The following is a 21,418-nucleotide window of genomic DNA, read 5'->3' as shown; positions in this document are numbered from 1 at the left end:
AACGAAAATCTACTCAGACATCATAGGATGGCAACACATCATTGGATAATAATATGAAGCATAAAGCACCATGTTCAAGTAGAGGGTATAGCGGGTTGCGGGAGAGTGGACCACTGTAGATAGAGGGGGGAAGGTGATGGAGATGTTGGTGAAGATGATGGTGGTGTTGGTGAAGATCGCGGTGATGATGATGGCCCCCGGCGGCGTTCCGGCGGCACCGGAAGCAAGGGGGAGAGAGCCCCCCCTTCTTCTTCTTCTTCCTTGACCTTCTCCCTAGATGGGAGAAGGGCTTCCTTTCTGGTCCTTGGCTCCCATGGCTTGGGAGGGGCGAGAGCCCCTCCGAGATTGGATCTATCTCTCTGTTTCTACGTTCCCAGATTCTACCCCTTCACCGTTTCTTTAATATCCGGAGATCCGTAACTCCGATTGGGGTGAATCTTTCGCCCAGATTTTTCTCATAAAATTAGCTTTCTTGCAGAAAAAGAAGGGCATCAACCGCCTTACGGGTGGCCAACGAGATGCCAGGGCGCGCCCGCCTCCCTGGGGCGCGCCCCCCTATCTCGTGGCCACCTCGGACACCGTTTTGCGTTGATTTTTCCTTCGGAAAATCCCAAATATTCCAAAATAATTCTCCGTCCGTTTTTATCCCGTTTGGACTCTGTTTGATATTGGTTTTCTGCGAAACATAAAACATGCAACAAACAGGAACTGGCACTGGGCACTGGATCAATATGTTAGTCCCAAAAATAGTATAAAAAGTTGCCAAAAGTATATGAAAGTTGAAGAATATTGGCATGGAACAATCAAAAATTATAGATATGACGGAGACGTATCATGCAGCATCTGAGAACTTCTGCTTTGGAGCCCTAGCAAATAGCCTTGCAGGAGGTGAATAATACTCATATGAATAAGGGGAAAAGTTCTTGGTCTTATGAACATAGCGGTTTGACGAAACACGCTCATATTCAAAAGTCTGAGTATGGTTTTCCTGCAAAACATTGGCGTTAGGGTGACTCTGGTGAGTCCTCTATCTGTATGAAGCCTTTGGACCATATGAAGCCTTTGGTCTAGGATTTGTCTTCTTCCCCGGTGGTGTCATGATGACATTCACGGGAAGACTTTCAGGACGACTTTTGGGTACCCAGATCTTCTTAAGAGGTGGTCCATTCCTGCAGTTAGTACCAATATACCGGGAAAACACTTCACCATTCTGATTCCTGAACAGTTTATAGTTTGCATGAAAGGATTCATCAATGATAATTGGGTTAGCACAAGTAAAGCCAGATAAGGTAGATGGATCTACTGAAGGTCCCTTAGCAGCAACCCATGTGGTATTGGGGTACTACTTAGGCATCCAGTAAGAACCATCAACATTCATTTTCCTCTCGAACCCAACACCCTCTTTCCTAGGGTTTCAGTTTAGAATCTGCTTTTTGAGGACATCACATAGTGTCTGATGCCCTTTGAGACTTTTGTACATTCATGTCTCAAGCAATGTCTTCAACCTGGCATTCTCATCATCAAGGTTGTCAGAATCGCGATTTTGACTCGGATCTGATCTCTGATGGTAGGATCGCAAATCGTAGAATCTTCACTATCAGGATCGTAGAAATGTAGATTCTATGAACTAAAATCATAGAATCATAGGGGTTAGTTTGGATCATAAAGTCGTAGAATCATATAATAGAGTCGCGATTCTGGCAACCTTGCTCATCAGCAATAGCAGTGGTATCCTTAGCAGAGGGGTTAGTTACCACATTAGCAGTTGAAGATATTGTAACAGTAGCAGCACTTGAAAATTCAGCAACAGAGACAACATTATCACGCTCAAGACATTTTAGACATGGTGGTTCAAATCCTTCCTGAGCGGAACTGATCTATTGAGCGCGGAGTGACTCTTTCTCCTTTTGAAGATCTTCATGAGCCGACCTCAATTCCTCAAGCTCTTGCTTCCTTTGAAGATAATCATAGGAGAGCTTTTCATGAGAAGTTGAGAGCGTTTCATGACAACTTTCAAGTTCCTCGTACTTAGCATGAAGATTCTTAATGTCTTCAATTAAGGACTGAGTTTGGGTCATTTCCGCATCCAATAGGTCATCGCTTTTATCTAACAACTTTTGAATACATTCCATAGCATTCTATTGTTCAGTTGAAATTTTAGCAAGTGTTTTGTAGCTAGGTTTAGATTCACATTCAGAGTCATCTTCACTTGATGTTTGAAAGTAAGCATCGCGTGAGTTTACCTTGGCACCATGTGCCATGAAGCAGTAGGTGGGAGCAGAGTCATCCTCATCCATGCATCAGCGTCGGTGATGAGGCCATTGTCTTTAGTGTTGTAGATGGACTTGGCGACATACGCAGAAGCTAGAGCCAGGCTTGCTACTCCAGAATCAGATTCCTCTTCAGACTCCACCACTTCCTCCTCAGATGCAGACTCCTCCTCTGAATCCATCTCCTTGACAACAAATGCACGAGCCTTGCTTGATGAGCTCTTCTTGTATGATGAAGACTTCGATGAAGACTTGGAGGATTTCTTCTTCTTGTTGTCATCAGAATCACATTCCTTGCTCTTCTTCTTCTTTGTCTCATTGTCCCCCTTTGGACACTCAGAGATGTAGTGACCAGGTTTCTTGCACTTGTGGCAGGTTCTCTTCTTGTGATCACAATAGGAAGCTGTTGGGGAATGTTGCAGAAAATAAAAAATTTCTACGCTTCACCAAGATCAATCTATGAGTTCATCTAGCAACGAGAGAGAGGAGTGCATCTACATACCCTTGTAGATCGCGAGCGGAAGCGTTCAAGAGAACGAGCTTGAGGGAGTCGTACTCGTCGTGATCCAAATCACCGATGACCCTAGTGCTGAACGGACAACACCTCCGCGTTCAACACACGTACGGTTGGGGAAGACGTCTCCTCCTTCTTGATCCAGCAAGGGGGAAGGAGAGGTTGATGGAGATCCAGCAGCACGATGGCGTGGTGGTGGATGCAGCAGCGATCTCGGCAGGGCTTCGCCAAGCTTCAGCGAGAGGGAGAGGTGGTGCGTGGGGAGAGGGAGGCGCCAAGAGCATGGGTTCGGCTGCCCTCCCTCCCCCCTCTTTATATAGGGCCCCTAGGGGGGGCACCGGCCCTAGGAGATGCAATCTCCAAGGGGGGCGGCGGCCAGGGGGGAAACTTGCCCCCCAAGCTAGGTGGAGGCGCCCCCACCCCTAGGGTTTCCAACCCTAGGCATAGGGGGGGGGCAAGGGGGGCGCACCAGCCCACCAGGGGCTGGTTCCCCTCCCACTTCAGCCCATGGGGTCCTCCGGGATAAGTGGCCCCACCCGGTGGACCCCCGGGACCCTTCCGGTGGTCCCGGTACAATACCGGTGACCCCCGAAACTTTCCCGATGGTCGAAACCTGACTTCCTATATATAATTCTTTACCTACGGACCATTCCGGAACTCCTCGTGACGTCCGGGATCTCATCCGGGACTCCAAACAACTTTCGGGTTACTGCATACTAATATCTCTACAACCCTAGCGTCACCGAACCTTAAGTGTCTAGACCCTACGGGTTCGGGAGACATGCAGACATGACCGAGACGGCTCTCCGGTCAATAACCAACAGCGGGATCTGGATACCCATGCTGGCTCCCACATGCTCCTCGATGATCTCATCGGATGAACCACGATGTCGAGGATTCAAGCAACCCCGTATACAATTCCCTTTGTCAATCGGTACGTTACTTGCCCGAGATTCGATCGTCGGTATCCCAATACCTCGTTTAATCTCGTTACCGGCAAGTCACTTTACTCGTACCGTAATGCATGATCCCGTGACCAGACACTTGGTCACATTGAGCTCATTATGATGATGCATTACCGAGTGGGCCCAGAGATACCTCTCTGTCATACGGAGTGACAAATCCCAGTCTCGATTCATGCCAACCCAACAGACACTTTCGGAGATACCCGTAGTGCACCTTTATAGTCACCCAGTTACATTGTGATGTTTGGCACACCCAAAGCACTCCTACGGTATCCAGGAGTTGCACAATCTCATGGTCTAAGGAAATGATACTTGACATTTGGAAAAGCTCTAGCAAAACGAACTACACGATCTTTGTGCTACGCTTAGGATTGGGTCTTGTCCATCACATCATTCTCCTAATGATGTGATCCCATTATCAATGACATCCAATGTCCATAGTCAGGAAACCATGACTATCTGTTGATCAACGAGCTAGTCAACTAGAGGCTCACTAGGGACATGTTATGGTCTATGTATTCACACGTGTATTACGATTTCCGGATAACACAATTATAGCATGAATAACAGACAATTATCATGAACAAAGAAATATAATAATAACCATTTTATTATTGCCTCTAGGGCATATTTTCAACAGTCTCCCACTTGCAATAGAGTCAATAGTCTAGTTACATTGTGATGAATCGAACACCCATAGAGTTCTGGTGTTGATCATGTTTTGCTCTAGGGAGAGGTTTAGTCAACGGATCTGCTACATTCAGGTTCGTATGTACTTTACAAATATCTATGTCTCCATCTTGAACATTTTCACGAATGGAGTTGAAGCGACGCTTGATGTGCCTGGTCTTCTTGTGAAACCTGGGCTCCTTGGCAAGTGCAATAGCTCTAGTGTTGTCACAGAAGAGTGCGATCGGCCCCGACGCATTGGGTATGAATCCTAGGTCGGTGATGAACTCCTTCACCCAGATTGCTTCATGCACTGCCTCCGAGGCTGCCATGTACTCTGCTTCACATGTAGATCTCGCCACGACGCTTTGCTTGCAACTGCACCAGCTTACTGCCCCACCATTCAAAATATACACGTATCCGGTTTGTGACTTAGAGTCATCCAGATCTGTGTCGAAGCTAGCGTCGATGTAACCCTTTACGACGAGCTCTTCGTCACCTCCAAAAATGAGAAACATATCCTTAGTCCTCTTCAGGTACTTCAGGATATTCTTGACCGCTGTCCAGTGTTCCTTGCCGGGATTACTTTGGTACTTTCCTACCAAACTTACGGCAAGGCTTACATCAGGTCTGGTACACAACATGGCATACATAATAGACCCTATGGCTGAGGCATAGGGGATGACGCTCATCTCTTCTATATCTTCTACCGTGGTCGGGCATTGAGCCGCGCTCAATCTCACACCTTACAATACAGGCAAGAACCCTTTCTTGGACTGATCCATATTGAACTTCTTCAATATCTTATCAAGGTATGTGCTTTGTGAAAGACCTATGAGGCGTCTTGATCTATCCCTATAGATCTTGATGCCTTATATGTAAGCAGCTTCTCCAAGGTCCTTCATTGAAAAACACTTATTCAAGTAGGCCTTAATGTTGTCCAAAAGTTCTATATCATTTCCCATCAAAAGTATGTCATCTACATATAATATGAGAAATGCTACAGAGCTCTCACTCACTTTCTTGTAAACGCAGGCTTCTCCATAAGTCTGCATAAACCCAAATGCTTTGATCAGCTCATCAAAGCGAATGTTCCAACTCCGAGATGCTTGCACCAGCCCATAAATGGATCACTGGAGCTTGCATACCTTGTTAGCATTCTCGGGATCGACAAAACCTTCCAGCTGCATCATATACAGCTCTTCTTAAGATAGCCGTTAAGGAATGCCATTTTGACGTCCATTTGCCATATCTCATAATCATAGTATGCGGCAATTGCTAACATGATTCGGACGGACTTCAGCTTCGCTACGGGAGAGAAAGTCTCATCGTAGTCAACCCCTTGAACTTGCCGATAACCCTTAGCGACAAGTCGAGCTTTATAGATGCTAACATTACCATCCGCGTCCGTCTTCTTCTTAAATATCCATTTATTTTCTATCGCTCGCCGATCATCGGGAAAGTCTGTCAAAGTCCATACTTTGTTTTCATACATGGATTCTATCTCGGATTGCATGGCTTCAAGCCATTTGTTGGAATCTGGGACCGCCATTGCTTCTTCATAGTTCGAAGGTTCACTTTTGTCTAACAACATGATTTCCAGGACAGGGTTGCCATACCACTTTGGTGTGGAACGTGTCCTTGTAGACCTACGAAGTTCAGTAGTAACTTGATCCGAAGTACCTTGATCATCATCATTAACTTCCTCTTCAGTTGGTGCTGGCACCACAGGAACATCTTCCTGAGTTGCGCTACTTACCGGTTCAAGCGGTAGTACTTCATCAAGTTCCACTTTCCTCCCACTTACTTCTCTCGAGAGAAACTCTTCCTCCAGAAGGGACCCGTTCTTGGCAACAAAGATCTTGCCTTTGGATCTGAGGTATAAGGTATATCCAATGGTTTCCTTAGGGTATCCTATGAAGACGCATTTTTCCGACTTGGCTTCGAGCTTTTCAGGTTGAAGTTTCTTGACATAAGCATCGCATCCCCAAACTTTTAGAAACGACAGCTTAGGTTTCTTCCCAAACCATAATTCATACGGTGTCGTCTCAACGGATTTAGACGGTGCCCTATTTAAAGTGAATGTAGCTGTCTCTAGAGCGTATCCCCAAAAAGATAGCGGTAAATCGGTAAGATACATCATAGATTGCACCATATCCAATAAAGTGCGATTACGACGTTCGGATACACCGTTACGCTGAGGTGTTCCAGGCGGCGTGAGTTGTGAAATGATTCCACATTTCCTTAAGTGCGTACCAAATTCGTGACTTCAATATTCTCCTCCATGATCTGATCGTAAGAACTTTATCTTTCGGTCATGTTGATTCTCTACCTCATTCTGAAATTCCTTGAACTTTTCAAAGGTCTCAGACTTGTGTTTCATCAAGTAGACATACCCATATCTACTTAAGTCGTCAGTGAGAGTGAGAACATAAGATATCCTCTACGTGCCTCAATGCTCATTGGACCACACACATCAGTATGTACGATTTCTAATAAGTTGGTTGCTCGCTCCATTGTTCCAGAGAACGAAGTCTTGGTCATTTTGCCCATGAGGCATGGTTTGCATGTGTCAAATGATTCATAATCGAGAGACTCTAAAAGTCCATCATCATGGAGCTTCTTCATGCGCTTGACACCAATGTGACCAAGGCAGCAGTGTGACAAGTATGTGGGACTATCGTTATCAACTTTACATCTTTTGGTATTCACACTATGAATATGTGTAACATCACATTCGAGATTCATTAAGAATAAACCATTGACCATTGGGGCATGATCATAAAACATATCTCTCATATAAATAGAACAACCATTATTCTCGGATTTAAATGAGTAGTCATCTCGTATTAAGCGAGATCCAGATACAATGGTCATGCTCAAAGCTGGCACTAAATAACAATTATTGAGGTTAAAAACTAATCTCGTAGGTAAATGTAGAGGTAGCGTGCCGACGGCGATCACATCGACCTTGGAACCATTCCCGACGCGCATCGTCACCTCGTCCTTCGCCAGTCTCCGCTTATTCCACAACTCCTGCTTTGAGTTACAAATATGAGCAACCGCACCGGTATCAAATACCCAGGAGCTACTACGAGTACTGGTAAGGTACACATCAATTACATGTATATCACATATACCTTTGGTGTTGCCGGCCTTCTTGTCCGCTAAGTACTTGGGGCAGTTCCGCTTCCAGTGTCCGCTTCCCTTGCAATAAAAGCACTCAATCTCAAGTTTGGGTCCATTCTTTGGCTTCTTCCCGGCAACTGGCTTACCGGGTGCGGCAACTCCCTTGCCGTCCTTCTTGAAGTTCTTCTTACCCTTGCCTATCTTGAACTTAGTGGTTTTATTCACCATCAACACTTGATGTTCCTTTTTGATCTCTACCTCTGCTGATTTCAGCATTGAATATACTTCAGGAATGGTCTTTTCCATCCCCTGCATATTGAAGTTCATCACAAAGCTCTTGTAGCTTGGTGGAAGCGAATGAAGAATTCTGTCAATAACCGCGTCATCCGAGAGATTAACTCCCAGCTGAGTCAAGCGGTTGTGCAACCCAGACATTTTGAGTATGTGCTCACTGACAAAACTATTCTCCTCCATCTTACAACTGAAGAACTTGTCGGAGACTTCATATCTCTCGACCCGGGCATGAGCTTGGAAAACCATTTTCAGCAATTCGGACATCTCATATGCTCCGTGTTGCTCAAAACGCTTTTGGAGCCATGGTTCTAAGCTGTAAAGCATGCCGCACTGAACGAGCGAGTAATCATCAGCACGAGACTGCCAAGCGTTCATAACGTCTTGGTTCTCTGGGATGGGTGCTTCACCTAGCGGTGCTTCTAAGACATAATCTTTCTTTGCAGCTATGAGGATGATCCTCAGGTTCCGGACCCAGTCCGTATAGTTGCTGCCATCATCTTTCAGCTAGGTTTTCTCTAGGAACGCGTTGAAGTTGAGGTGGACATGAGCGTTGGCCATTTGATCTACAAGACATTTTTGCAAAGGTTTTTAGACTAAGTTCATGAGAATTAAGTTCATCTAATCAAATTATTTAATGAACTCCCACTCAGATTAGACATCCCTCTAGTCATCTAAGTGATACATGATCCGAGTCGACTAGGCCGTGTCCGATCATCACGTGAGACGGACTAGTCATCATCGGTGAACATCTCCATGTTGATCGTATCTTCCATACGACTCATGTTCGACCTTTCGGTCTCTTGTGTTCCGAGGCCATGTCTGTACATGCTAGGCTCCTCAAGTTAAACTAAGTGTTTATGCATGTGTAAATCTATCTTACACCCGTTGTATGTGAACGTTAGAATCTATCACACCCGATCATCATGTGGTGCTTCGAAACAACGAACTTTTGCAACGGCGCACAGTTAGGGGGAACACTTTCTTGAAATTATTATGAGGGATCATCTTATTTACTACCATCGTTCTAAGTAAACAAGATGCAAAAACATGATAAACATCACATGCAATCAAATAGTGACATGATATGGCCAATATCATATAGCTCCTTTGATCTCCATCTTCGGGGCTCCATAATCATCTTCGTCACCGGCATGACACCATGATCTCCATCATCATGATCTCCATCATCGTGTCTCCATGAAGTTGCTCGCCAACTATTACTTCTACTACTATGGCTAACGGTTTAGCAATAAAGTAAAGTAATTACATGGCGTTTAATCATTGACATGCAGGTCATACAATAATTAAGACAACTCATATGGCTCCTGCCGGTTGTCATACTCATCGACATGCAAGTCGTGATTCCTATTACAAGAACATGATCTCATACATCACATATATATCATTCATCACAAGTTTTGGCCATATCACATCACAAAGCATATGCTGCAAAAACAAGTTAGACGTCCTCTAATTGTTGTTGCATGATTTACGTGGCTGCAATAGGGTTCTAGCAAGAACGTTTTCTTACCTACGTAAAAGCCATAACGTGATTTGCCAACTTCTATTTACCCTTCATAAGGACCCTTTTCATCGAATCCGCTCCAACTAAAGTGGGAGAGATAGACACCCGCTAGCCACCTTATGCAACTAGTGCATGTCAGTCGGTGGAACCTGAATCACGTAAGCGTACGTGTAAGGTCGGTCCGGGCCGCTTCATCCCATGATACCGCTGAAGCAACATAAGACTAGTAGTGGCAAGAAAGTTGACAACATCTACGCCCACAACGAATTTGTGTTCTACTCGTGCAAAGAGAACTACGCATAGACCTAGCTCATGATGCCACTGTTGGGGAACGTTGCAGAAAATAAAACATTTCTACGCTTCACCAAGATCAATCTATGAGTTCATCTAGCAACGAGAGAGAGGAGTGCATCTACATACCCTTGTAGATCGCGAGCGGAAGCGTTCAAGAGAACGAGGTTGAGGGAGTCGTACTCGTCGTGATCCAAATCACCGATGATCCTAGTGCTGAATGGACAGCACCTCCACGTTCAACACATGTACGGTTGGGGAAGACGTTTCCTCCTTGATCCAGCAAGGGGGAAGGAGAGCTTGATGGAGATCCAGCAGCACGATGGCGTGGTGGTGGATGCAGCAGCGATCTCGGCAGGGCTTCGCCAAGCTTCAGTGAGAGGGAGAGGTGGTGCGTGGGGAGAGGGAGGCACCAAGAGCATGGGTACGGCTGCCCCCTCCCCCCTCTTTATATAGGCCCCCTAGGGGGGGCGCCGGCCCTAGGAGATGCAATCTCCAAGGGAGGCGGCGACCAGGGGGGAAACTTGCCCCCCAAGCCAGGTGGAGGCGCCCCCACCCCTAGGGTTTCCAACCCTAGGCGTAGGGGGGGGCAAGGGGGGGCGCACCAGCCCACCAGGGGCTGGTTCCCCCTCCCACTTCAGCCCATGGGGTCCTCCGGGATAGGTGGCCCCACCCGATGGACCCTCGGGACCCTTCCGGTGGTCCCGGTACAATACTGGTGACCCCCAAAACTTTCCCGATGGCCGAAACCTGACTTCCTATATATAATTCTTTACCTACGGACCATTCCGGAACTCCTCGTGATGTCCGGGATCTCATCCGGGACTCCGAACAACTTTCGGGTTACTGCATACTAATATCTCTACAACCCTAGCGTCACCGAACCTTAAGTGTGTAGACCCTACGGGTTCGGGAGACATGCAGACATGACCGAGACGCCTCTCCGGTCAATAACCAACAGTGGGATCTGGATACCCATGTTGGCTCCCACATGCTCCTCAATGATCTCATCGGATGAACCACGATGTCGAGGATTCAAGCAACCCCGTATACAATTCCCTTTGTCAATCGGTATGTTACTTGCCCGAGATTCGATCGTCGGTATCCCAATACCTCGTTTAATCTCGTTACCGGCAAGTCACTTTACTCGTGCCGTAATGCATGATCCCGTGACCAGACACTTGGTCACATTGAGCTCATTATGATGATGCATTACCGAGTGGGCCCAGAGATACCTCTCCGTCATACTGAGTGACAAATCCCAGTCTCGATTCGTGCCAACCCAACAGACACTTTCGGAGATACCCATAGTGCACCTTTATAGTCACCCAGTTACGTTGTGACGTTTGGCACACCCAAAGCACTCCTACGGTATCCGGGAGTTGCACAATCTCATGGTCTAAGGAAATGATACTTGACATTTGGAAAAGCTCTAGCAAAACGAACTACACGATCTTTGTGCTACGCTTAGGATTGGGTCTTGTCCATCACATCATTCTCCTAATGATGTGATCCCGTTATCAATGACATCCAAAGTCCATAGTCAGGAAACCATGACTATCTGTTGATCAACGAGCTACTCAACTAGAGGCTCACTAGGGACATGTTATGGTCTATGTATTCACACGTGTATTACGATTTCCGGATAACACAATTATAGCATGAATAACAGACAATTATCATGAACAAAGAAATATAATAATAACCATTTTATTATGGCCTCTAGGGCATATTTCCAACAGAAGCTTCATCATTTCTTGAGCTGGATCTTGAAGACTTTCTGAAGTCTTTCTTCTTGGCGAACTTTTGGAACTTCTTCACAAGCATAGCAAGCTCCTTTCCAATATCTTCAGGATCCCCAGAATTGCAATCAGATTCTTCTTCAGATGAGGAGACAACCTTCGCCTTCAAAGCGCGAGTACGACCATAGTTGGGACCATAGATATCTCTTTTCTCAGATAGCTGGAACTCATGTGTGTTGAGCCTCTCAAGTATGTCAGACGGATCAGGAGTCTTGAAGTCAGGGCGCTCTTGAATCATCAGGGCCAGGGTGTCAAATGAGCTGTCAAGAGATCTCAGAAGTGTCTTGACGATTTCGTGCTTAGTGATCTCAGTGGCGCCGAGTGCATGACACTGATTTGTGATATTAGTGAGGCGATCAAATGTGAGCTGGACATTCTCATTGTCATTTCTCTTGAAGCGGTTGAAGAGATTGCGAAAAACACTGATCCTTGAATCTCTCTAGGTTGAGACGCCTTCGTTAACCTTGGAGAGCCAGTCCGAGACTAGCTCCGCAGTTTCCAGAGCACTCACACAACCATACTGCCCTTTGGTCAGATGACTACAGATGATGTTCTTGGCAGTTGAGTCCACTTGGATGAACTTCTTGACATCAGCAGGAGTACCACCTTCACCGGCCTTGGGAACGCCGTTCTTGACGACATACCAGAGATCGACGTCAATGGCTTCAAGATGCATATGCATCTTATTCTTCGAGTAGGGGTAATCAGTGCCATTGAAGACAGGGCACACAACGGAGACCTTGATTGTCCCTGCAGTCGACATAGCTAAACTTCGGGTGGTTAAACCGAATCACACAGAACAAGGGAGCACCTTGCTCTGATACCAATTAAAAGTGCTAGTATTCGACTAGAGAGGGGTGAATAGGCGATTTTTATGGAAGTCTTCAAAACATGGGTGCTTTGAAGACAAACAATAGAAATGAACCTATTGATATGCAGCGGAAGGTAGACTACACTAGACAAGCCATAGTCAAGTAAGCAATATAGTGAAAGCACGAAGACTATCAGCAGCTAGGTAGTATGGATTAGGATGGAAGATAGTATGAAGCCAAACAGTAAACAGTCTTCACACAATGAAGTCAATCAGATTAGGCAAATAGGCAAAGACTTCACAAAGATAAATTGTAAGTAAAGAGAGAGATAATGGATAGAACCAGTTGCTTGGAGAGGACAAGGGATTTGTTGGACCAGTTCCAGTTGCTGTGACAATTGTACGTCTGGTTAGGGAGGCTGAGATTCAACTCAGAAGACCGCGTCTTCACCTTATTCCCTTTGAGCTAAGAACACTTAGTCCTCGCCCAATCACTCTGATAAGTCTTCAAGGGAGACTTCCAAACCTTCACAGACTTCGTTCACCGGCAATCCACAATGAATCTTGGATGCTCAGAACGCGACGCCTAACCGGCTGGAGGATTCACAGTCCTTAAGTGTAATAAGTCTTCAGATCGCGCGGACAGAAATACTTCAGTGATTCCTAACACTCTTTGGCTCTGGGTGTTTTGGGATTTGTTCTCGCACGGATTACTCTCTCAAATGCTTCGGAGGTGGGTTGCTCTTAAATGACAAAAGTCGTGCACTAAATCTGAGCAGACACCAATTTATGGTGTAGGGGGGGGGGGCTATTTATAGCCAGGAGGCAACCTGACATGATTTGTCCAAAATGACCCTGGGTCACTAAGGAACTGACACGTGTCCAACAGTCAGATTTCAAACACACACGGCAGCTTGGCTTGGGCTACAAGCAAAGCTGACTCATCTAGCTCTGAATAAGATTTGCTCTCATTGTCTTCGCTCGAAGACTTAGGATTTGGTTGAGCATCACTTCAATCACTCTGACTTTGTTCACTTGGACCCCACTTAACAGTACAGTGGTTCTATGACTCAACAAAGAAGAAAAGGAAACTACGAAACAACTATGTGTTCGCACTCCATAGTCTTCATGCGATGTCTTCTCTAGTCATAGTCTTCAATGTGAATATCTTCACAGACCACCATTGTCTTCAATGTCTTCACACATTTTTAGGGGTCATCTCTGGTAGGTAAACCGAATCAATATGGGACTACTACCTGTGTTATCCTGCAATTCTCACAAACACATTAGTCACTCAACCAACTTTGTCGTCAGTACTCCAAAACCAACTAGGGGTGGCACTAGATGCACTTACAAGGGCATATTCCCATTGTATAAGCTAGCAAGCATAGGCATGGAATTTCCTGTTATGATTGGCTAGAATTTCTAATAAAAATTACTCGGGAACCCGTTTGGTCCAAGCGCTTTATTGTGTTCATCTGAGAGATTGCAACCCGTGCTTCTTTCTCTGTGAAAGGAGAAGTTATAGGATGTCCCTCTCCTCTATCGATAACTTAGGGATATCACCTCTGATATCCTCATCTAGTTGGATATACTTAGAGACTGGCAAGCTAAGAAGGATTATATAAAAAGAAATGAAATATATGTTTTTAGTTGGTCCTCAACAACAATTGTACGGTCATCCTGCTTGAGCTAGAAGTTTTCTCTTACGTTGTTTATCCCTCACAATGAGATGAAAATATGTGTTTTTATTATACCTTTTTCGGACGTGCGTACTTTGGCACATTGAAGCCATTTTATTTCCTCCTCACACATAAGTTTTGCAAAAGACTCATCCGCCACTTATTTGGTAGTGTATTCAATTGGAGAGAGGGGTGCTTTACCATCCAAGGTGCTAATGAGAGTGCAGACGGTTTGCCCAACCTTTGAGAAACTTTCGAAGGTGTCGGATCTTATTCTTCCACCTTTCGGCATATGTGTGTTCATTATTTTCCTTTACTCATTCAATAGACACAAAATCAATGAAACCCTTTTGTTGAAACCAAGAAAGTTTGAAAGAGGAGACATTTTTATTTCTGACATCAATCCAACATGATTGACATGTGATCAGAGACTCTCTGTTACAGTGCATAAACTTTAACAAGGGACATTTTTGCTCCCACTCAACACCCGTGAGAATTCTATCAACCTTCTCACATGTGGGTACAGGAAGATTATTCACCCAAGTATTTTGACAACTTGTGCGAACAATTTTTTTTAAGTTCAAATTCTTGATAAATATCAATAAAATAAAAGATAATCTGTCGTCAAAAATACCATTGTTCTTTTCCCCTTGTTGCCGCATAATATTAAAGCACCCTCCTACCAACAAAGGGAGAATCTGAGTGGAGCAAATACAACCTAGTTTTGCTAAGAAAGCTTGGTTTGAGAACTACTTTGTAAGTTTTTTTTAATCTGGTTATTTGTGTTTTTTTTTCATATGGTTTTATCTTTTTTTTAAATTGCTTTATGTTTTCTTGTTCTTATTTTCTTTTTAGTTACATCAACATTTGTAAATATCGAATGTTTTTGTAATATGAGTTGCACACATTCTAATTTTAGTTCCTTTTCATTTTCTGATTTTATTTCATTTTTCGTTTTTTCTTTTGGATTTTTAATCATTTGTAGAAAACATGTGCATAGTGTTAAAAAAATATTTTTCGTGTTTTTCAAATGTTGATCATCTATTTGAAAAAATATTCAACATTAAAAAAACTTCACCGTGTTTTTAAACATGTCCATCATACTTTTTTAGATATGTTTATTGTGTATTTAAATGTGTTCATAATGTTTACAAAAAACATAATCGTATTTTAGAGAAGGTTTGTCGTGCGTGTTAAAATAATCACCCTGTAACTAAATATATGTTTAGTGTGTATTTAAAAAATATTCATTTTTTATTTAAATGTTCGTCGTGTATTTCAGAAATATCTTAGTGCGGGGAACTTGCATGTGACGCTTAGTGCGTCGAAATGCTACGTTCTGCACAAGGTTGCCCTCTAACTGGGCTGGCCCTTTGGCGCAGAAATGTAGTGACCCGGAATATTTTTTTCTCTGTTGCAGAAAAGCGTATATTTTTCAAGCGTTTTATTGTCTTCAGTCGGGTGTTCCGTTCAGTTTTCTAAGAAAATAAGGGAACTAATTATCTGAAAAAAGTGAAAATATTTGAAATACTCTATGGAAAAAGTGAATATTTTCTGAAAAAAAATTGAAACTTTAGTTGGAAGCTGAAAAAACATTAACTTCTGAAAAACTGTGAACATTTTATTTTACATTTTGTGCATATTTAAAAAAAAATATGATTCTTACATTTTGCTTATTCAAAAACATTGCGACTATTTTATTTTTGCATATTTCATTTTAAAAATGTGAACATCTGTTTGCTTTATTTTAAAATATACGTAGAAGATACAAAAAGAAAAAAACAAAAAGCATACCCGTAATAAAGGAAAAAACAAATTACCCGCCAAAAAAAAAACCCAACGTGAAAAGCGTTTTGTTTTAAAAAAACTTGCGCTTCGTGAGCCGGCCGGCCCCCAAGGTGAACGTCCAGGTCGTCTCCACGACCAGTTCACGTGATACGCGGAGCAAACGCAGCTCATGGAGAAGTTGTCGCCCCGCGCTCCAAGCATCCATCCCCGCACGTAGCTTTCCTTCCTCCCCCCCTTCAGATCCATGTCAACCCATCTCTCCCCCCTCCCTCTTTCCCTCAGGTACATTCAGCCATTCAGCCATGGCGCTGCTGAGGAAGCTCTTCGCCCGGAAGGCCATGGATGGACTGTCTCACGTCTCCGAGCGGGTCTTCGGTACGTACCATCCTCGCACGTATCTAGTTTTGGGCTTGTAGCTGGAGATCACAATAAGGATTTTGTGTCTGAGATGAGAGATCATAATGCGGCTGGTTGAACTACAACTCACCCGGAGTTTCTTTGAACAGTGTTCAACTCCTGCTTGTCGATCGGAGCCCTCGACGAGCGCGCGCACAAGGATTACCTGACCAGCACCATCATCCAGCTCAAGGCCGGCAACCCGCACGCTTCGCTCATGGTCGTCAACTTCGCCGCGGCACCGACCGGAGCCGACGCTGTCCACTCCCTCCTCGGGCATGGCGCCGCCGCCGTCGTCGCCGACTACCCATCCCGGTACGGCGGCTGCCCGTCGCTCCCCCTCCCAAAGATCCGCGCGTTCGTCGGCTCGTGCGTGGACTGGCTGGTGTCCGGCCACCAGCGCAACATCCTGCTCATGCACTGCGACGGCGATGGCGCGGCGTGGCCTGCCCTCGCGTTCGCCATGGCCAGCTTGCTGGTGTACATCGAGGAGGCCGCGCCGGAGCGGACGACGCTCGACGCAGTGTATGGGAGAGCGCCGGTGGAGCTGCTCAGCGCATGCTCGGCGCTCGACCCGCGGCCGTCTCATCTGAGGTACCTGCAGTATGTGACGAGGCTCAGGGACAAGGGGGCCCTCATGGGCATGAAGCAGCAGCCCTTCGTCCTCGACTGCCTGATACTCAGAGCTGTCCCGGATTTCGACGGCAGCGGCGGATGTAGGCCGGTTGTTCGTGTCCATGGCGAGCCGCGTGAGCCATCAGCCGATGTTTCTTCGACGGAGGTTCTGTTTAGCACACCAAGGATCAAGCAACAGTTCAAGAACTATAAGCAGGTGATGAAACCTGTCAGCTCCGTGGATGCTCCCAAATAATGGTCTCATGAATGGTGATTTAGTAATGCTCTCTTCTACCTTGGATATTTGTCTTAATTACAGGCGGAAAGCACGGTGATCAAGGCTGACATTGGATGTCAGATACAAGGCGATGTTGTTATCGAGTGCATCCATGTGGGTAATGAAGGCCACGAGCAGATCATGTTCAGCATCATGTTCAGCACTTGCTTTCTGCAGTCCAACATGACGGCTTTCACTCTGGAGGACATTGATCTGCCATGGAACTGCAACAGGGAGAAATTTAAGGAGGACTTCAAGATCGAGGTATACATTCTCTCCTCAAAGCCTGTCGCTCCCTTGAACTGATACAGTTTATAAGTGTTTGCGTAATGGATCAGGTGTTCTTCTCAGAGGTGGAGCTGTCAGACACAGATGAAAGCCATGACGAGAGCGAGCTTTCCTCCATTGGGAACGCAGATGAGTTCTATGACTTTGACGAGATACTGATCGAGGATTCAGATTTTGATCAGAACGAGCGTGAATCGCACGGTGAAGCTTCACGACAAGATCACTATGAAGAGCCAAACACTAACACAGAGCACAGTGAAACCGTGTCGTCAGATAGCGCAAGTAACAGTTCAGCAGAAAAAGGAGAGGACGGTGAAACCGGGTCATCAGATAGCGCGAGTAACGGTTCAGATGAAAAGGGAAACATTAGCACCGAGGATGAGGCCGAGTTTATCCATGAAGATGGAGTTGATGTTACTAGAGAAACCAAAGAGCCCAGATTAGGGGAAACAAGCTATCTACTGGAAGCTGGAAGCAGCAGTTCTATGGCACCAATCGTTCCCACAATAAGGGATATAAATGAAGAGATGCCAACAGATCTCCAAGAAGACAGAAATGATGGACTAATTCCAGTGCAAGAAGGTGGCCAGAGGGTTACACCCCAGCTTATGCGGAAAACCAGGCAGAAACAAGCTGCCATAATCCCAGCAGTTCCCATCATTAGGAAGAAGATGAGGAGACCAGACACCGGACCAGATGACAAGAAGCCTGCAACATCAAAGACGCTCGTTAGAGTAGGCTCGCAGAAGGGAGCACTTGTTGCAGCTTCTAGTTCTTCCAGTAACAGAACATCTCAAGCAAGGACAATTCCATCTCCTCACAGACAACATGTGGTTCCGAGCAGGCTCAAGCAAGGATCAGCAGCTCAGGCAATAAGAGTTTCTTCAAACCTCTCCAAAGAACACCTGAAGCGTAGCTCACAGCAACAAGCGGGAGGAGATCCGGAGGCTCGAAAGCACTCTGCGAGTGGCACCGCCGCGAGGCCAGAGGTGAAACAAATAGTTTTCACCCGGCAAGCATCTTCGTCTTTCGCACCAAGTCCTCTAGGCCGAGAGCGAAGCCAAGAAGACGGCGAATGCAGCGGCAATCCCATGGAGAAAGCCAAGAAACCAGTCATCCATTCCTCTGAAAAACCGAGGAGTAGTAGAGTACCGAAACAAGAATCGCCGGCCGTAGAAGCCCCTCGTCGAACAAGCACTCTGAAGAAATCCATGTCCTCGCCGGCAATCTCGGCAACACCGGCCGTTTCTTCCCCGGGAAAGAGTAGGGCCCTGACTTCACTCCCTGCGGTGAAGACATCTCGTCCTAGCTCGGGGTTGCACATAGCTTCTCCTTCTTCCTCGCCTCGACGGCAAAAACACAGCGTGACGCTGCCTTCATCTCCGGGAAGATCGCCGCTCGCCGGTCCCAGATTCAGCAGAGCGGTGCCAGCTTCTCAGCCTGATATGCAGCAGGGCGCATCAGCTCCGACCAGGTTGCCTCGCCGTGCATCATTCAGCGAGTTATCCCGATCTGTAGCGACCTCTAGAGCGGCCGATGTACACGCTGTATCGCCAAGAGCATCTAGAGTCATCCAGAACCATCGAGAAGGCGTGAAAGCAAGTGGCAGAAGCTTGTCCCCTTCATCACCGAGATTGACAACACAGCCATGGCCAAAGACCACAGCAGTAGTTTCCATGTCCAGCTCTAAAGACAGAAGTGGAACTGCACCGGCAAGGCCAACGAGATTAAGTTCCTAAGCTCTTCTCCAGAATGTATTTGTAAATTGTAATCTTATTCGAATTGAACCTTTGGTAGAATGGAAACCAGTGGTCACAATACTACTTCAGTTCCCTCGCAAGAAAACGCCCACTTGTGGGCCTGCAGACAGTTGAATGTTGAATTTGGAACAGCTTACTCCGCTTGTTGTTCCATTGTTAAACTACTGATTACGAATTGGCTTGATTGTTAGTAAGTTATACTAGACATGCAGCAGCGCCAGCCAGCCCTTGCAGCACTGTGCTTTCTTCCTTTCTTCAGGCTTGCAACAGTGGCGGCTGCATGTCCTGGCTTGCAACAGCGGTGACCTGCTCTTGCAGCAGCACTCAATCTGCTTAGCCAGGACAATAGCTGGCCATTGCAGCGCCACACACCCCAGCTTGCAGCAACAATAGGATTTCACTATGGGGATTTCTTACGACTATTGTAGTTGGCGCTAAATTATTAGTAACTGGTGATAGTATTTATAGTGCTTCCCTACTACTCGAGGAAGGTAATATATGGCGAGACGAATGCGACAACGTCACCGCCTCAGCCATGTACGCCTCCCTTCTCACCAAGCCTAACTACAACAACAAACTTCAGTCCTTACATGCCAAACAAATAGCAACAATGTTAATGTTCATGCACTACTTAAAACTTAAAAGCATTTGATAAATTATTAGTAATACAAAATTATTACAAAAAGATCTAGCGCATGTTCACACAACAATTATTTTGCATCTTGTTGTAGAAATTTATCAATATGCATAGATAGCATAAACTAAATTATAGGATTGTACATAGGCAACACACAGCCACACATGTATCTTGATTTCTCTCTAAACTTCCCAGGCTTTTCCATTGATGCTGATTGACCCCTATATGATTCACTGATCTACTGAAGGGATGTGTTGGCGTCGGTGGCGCTTAGCTCCCAATGAGGGGAATCAGGGTTGTTAGCATCCGCAACTCTTTTCAGTCATCAGTCTCCAGCATGCTTGGCTTCCTGCTCCCCACAATGATTTCTAGTATTCCATTGTGTGTCACTGCCAACCTAGGTTGTAGTACTCAAAAGATGCAAAGAAGACTCACATATGTTTCATTGGTTCTTTATTTTTCGGAGACCAATGAACGTCTCGTTATTAGTACTGCCGATTATATGCCACTCTATGGATTAGTCTATGTGAAGGGGAGCCTTGGCGCAGTGGTAAAGCTGCTGCCTTGTGACCATGAGGTCATGGGTTCAAGTCCTGGAAACAGCCTCTTACAGAAATGTAGGGAAAGGCTGCGTACTATAGACCCAAAGTGGTCGGACCCTTCCCTGGACCCTGCGCAAGCGGGAGCTACATGCACCAGGCTGCCCTTTTATGGATTAGTCTATGTGATCATAGTTATGTCTTGATTTATTTGCCCCTGGATTCGCTCGCCACACCACCGGATCAATCAAGATAATAAGATACCGATTCTCTGCCACACCACTAATCTATTTTCATCGCTCGCCCGCACCAACTTCGTACGGTCCTAGTTGAAGGAGCTCAAATTTTGGACGACGACGATGTTGCAGGTGAGCCTCGGGCTGGTCGTCATGCAACTAGAGCGTGAGGCGCCATAAAAGCCTGCTTGTCAGACTTGTCGGTGCTGCAGATGTCACGGAGGTTGCAGGAGCTTGATGACTTGCATCTTGCCGGCGATGAGAAGGTTGCGCATGCCTTTGGGCTACGTGTCGAGGACCACCTATATGAAGAAGTCATGCCACAATATACGCACCTAGATGAAGTGCCCCGTGGGATCGGCCTCGGCAGACGTCTCCTCGCCCAACGGCTCCTCCGCCTCCACGAGATCCACCCTCGCCTCTTTTCGAGCCGAATCGCTAGATTTTTTTTCACCAATACGCCTAAGCATATCTTTGCATTGATAGGTAGAGTGAAAGTTATGGGGTTGGGGATCCTACGACTTGTACGCAATTGAGGCAAGTCGGAGGCTCGCGGGAGCAGAGGGAGGGGTTGCTCAGCCCCAATACATACAGTCTACGTTACATCAAGTAGTGCTTGAAGCCCTTTGGCGCCGGCCATGGCCCAGGCGCGCACATCATCTTGGATGGTAGTCAGCAGGAGGTTGATGGAGGGTTGATGTTGATCAAAGATGCACGCATTTCGGTGCTTCCAAATAGCCCACGTGATGATTGGAATGATCGAGGCAAGTGCCTTCCAGAGAGAGTGTGGCACGGAGTGTGTCGTGGATCGCCACCAAGCATAGAGGGGGAGAGTGCCGTCAGGAGGGGGGGGCATAGTAAGGCGGCACCAGGAGAAAGTGCAGTACCAAATTTCCTTGGAGAAGGGACACGCCACAAGCAGATGGTGAA

General features: G+C 46.0%; 1 protein-coding gene across 1 annotated transcript; it reads left to right on the top strand.

Annotated features, from left to right (window-relative positions):
* The first annotated feature begins 16,003 nt into the window (after positions 1–16,003).
* LOC119293792 (formin-like protein 20) lies at positions 16,004–19,055 on the top strand. The gene is made up of 5 exons (XM_037572152.1): positions 16,004–16,115; positions 16,247–16,462; positions 16,568–16,968; positions 17,071–17,292; positions 17,367–19,055. The coding sequence occupies exons 1-5, from the start codon at positions 16,043–16,045 to the stop codon at positions 19,053–19,055; spliced, it is 2,601 nt and encodes an 866-aa protein (XP_037428049.1). The 5' UTR covers positions 16,004–16,042.
* Positions 19,056–21,418: the final 2,363 nt, after the last annotated feature.

Source organism: Triticum dicoccoides, chromosome 4B, assembly GCF_002162155.2.
Source record: "Triticum dicoccoides isolate Atlit2015 ecotype Zavitan chromosome 4B, WEW_v2.0, whole genome shotgun sequence".
NCBI classification, from domain to species: Eukaryota; Viridiplantae; Streptophyta; class Magnoliopsida; order Poales; family Poaceae; genus Triticum; species Triticum dicoccoides.
This window is presented reverse-complemented; position numbering and strand designations above follow the sequence as displayed.

What these genes read in the sequence shown, in the direction of transcription:
- LOC119293792 (XM_037572152.1), top strand. Translation starts at nt 16,043, where the DNA reads ATGGCGCTGCTGAGGAAGCTCTTCGCCCGGAAGGCCATGGATGGACTG. An exon ending in CCCATCCCGGTACGGCGGCT is followed by an intron (nt 16,463 to 16,567) that starts GCCCGTCGCTCC and finishes ACTGCGACGGCG; the next exon opens with ATGGCGCGGCGTGGCCTGCC. An exon ending in AGTTCAAGAACTATAAGCAG is followed by an intron (nt 16,969 to 17,070) that starts GTGATGAAACCT and finishes TCTTAATTACAG; the next exon opens with GCGGAAAGCACGGTGATCAA.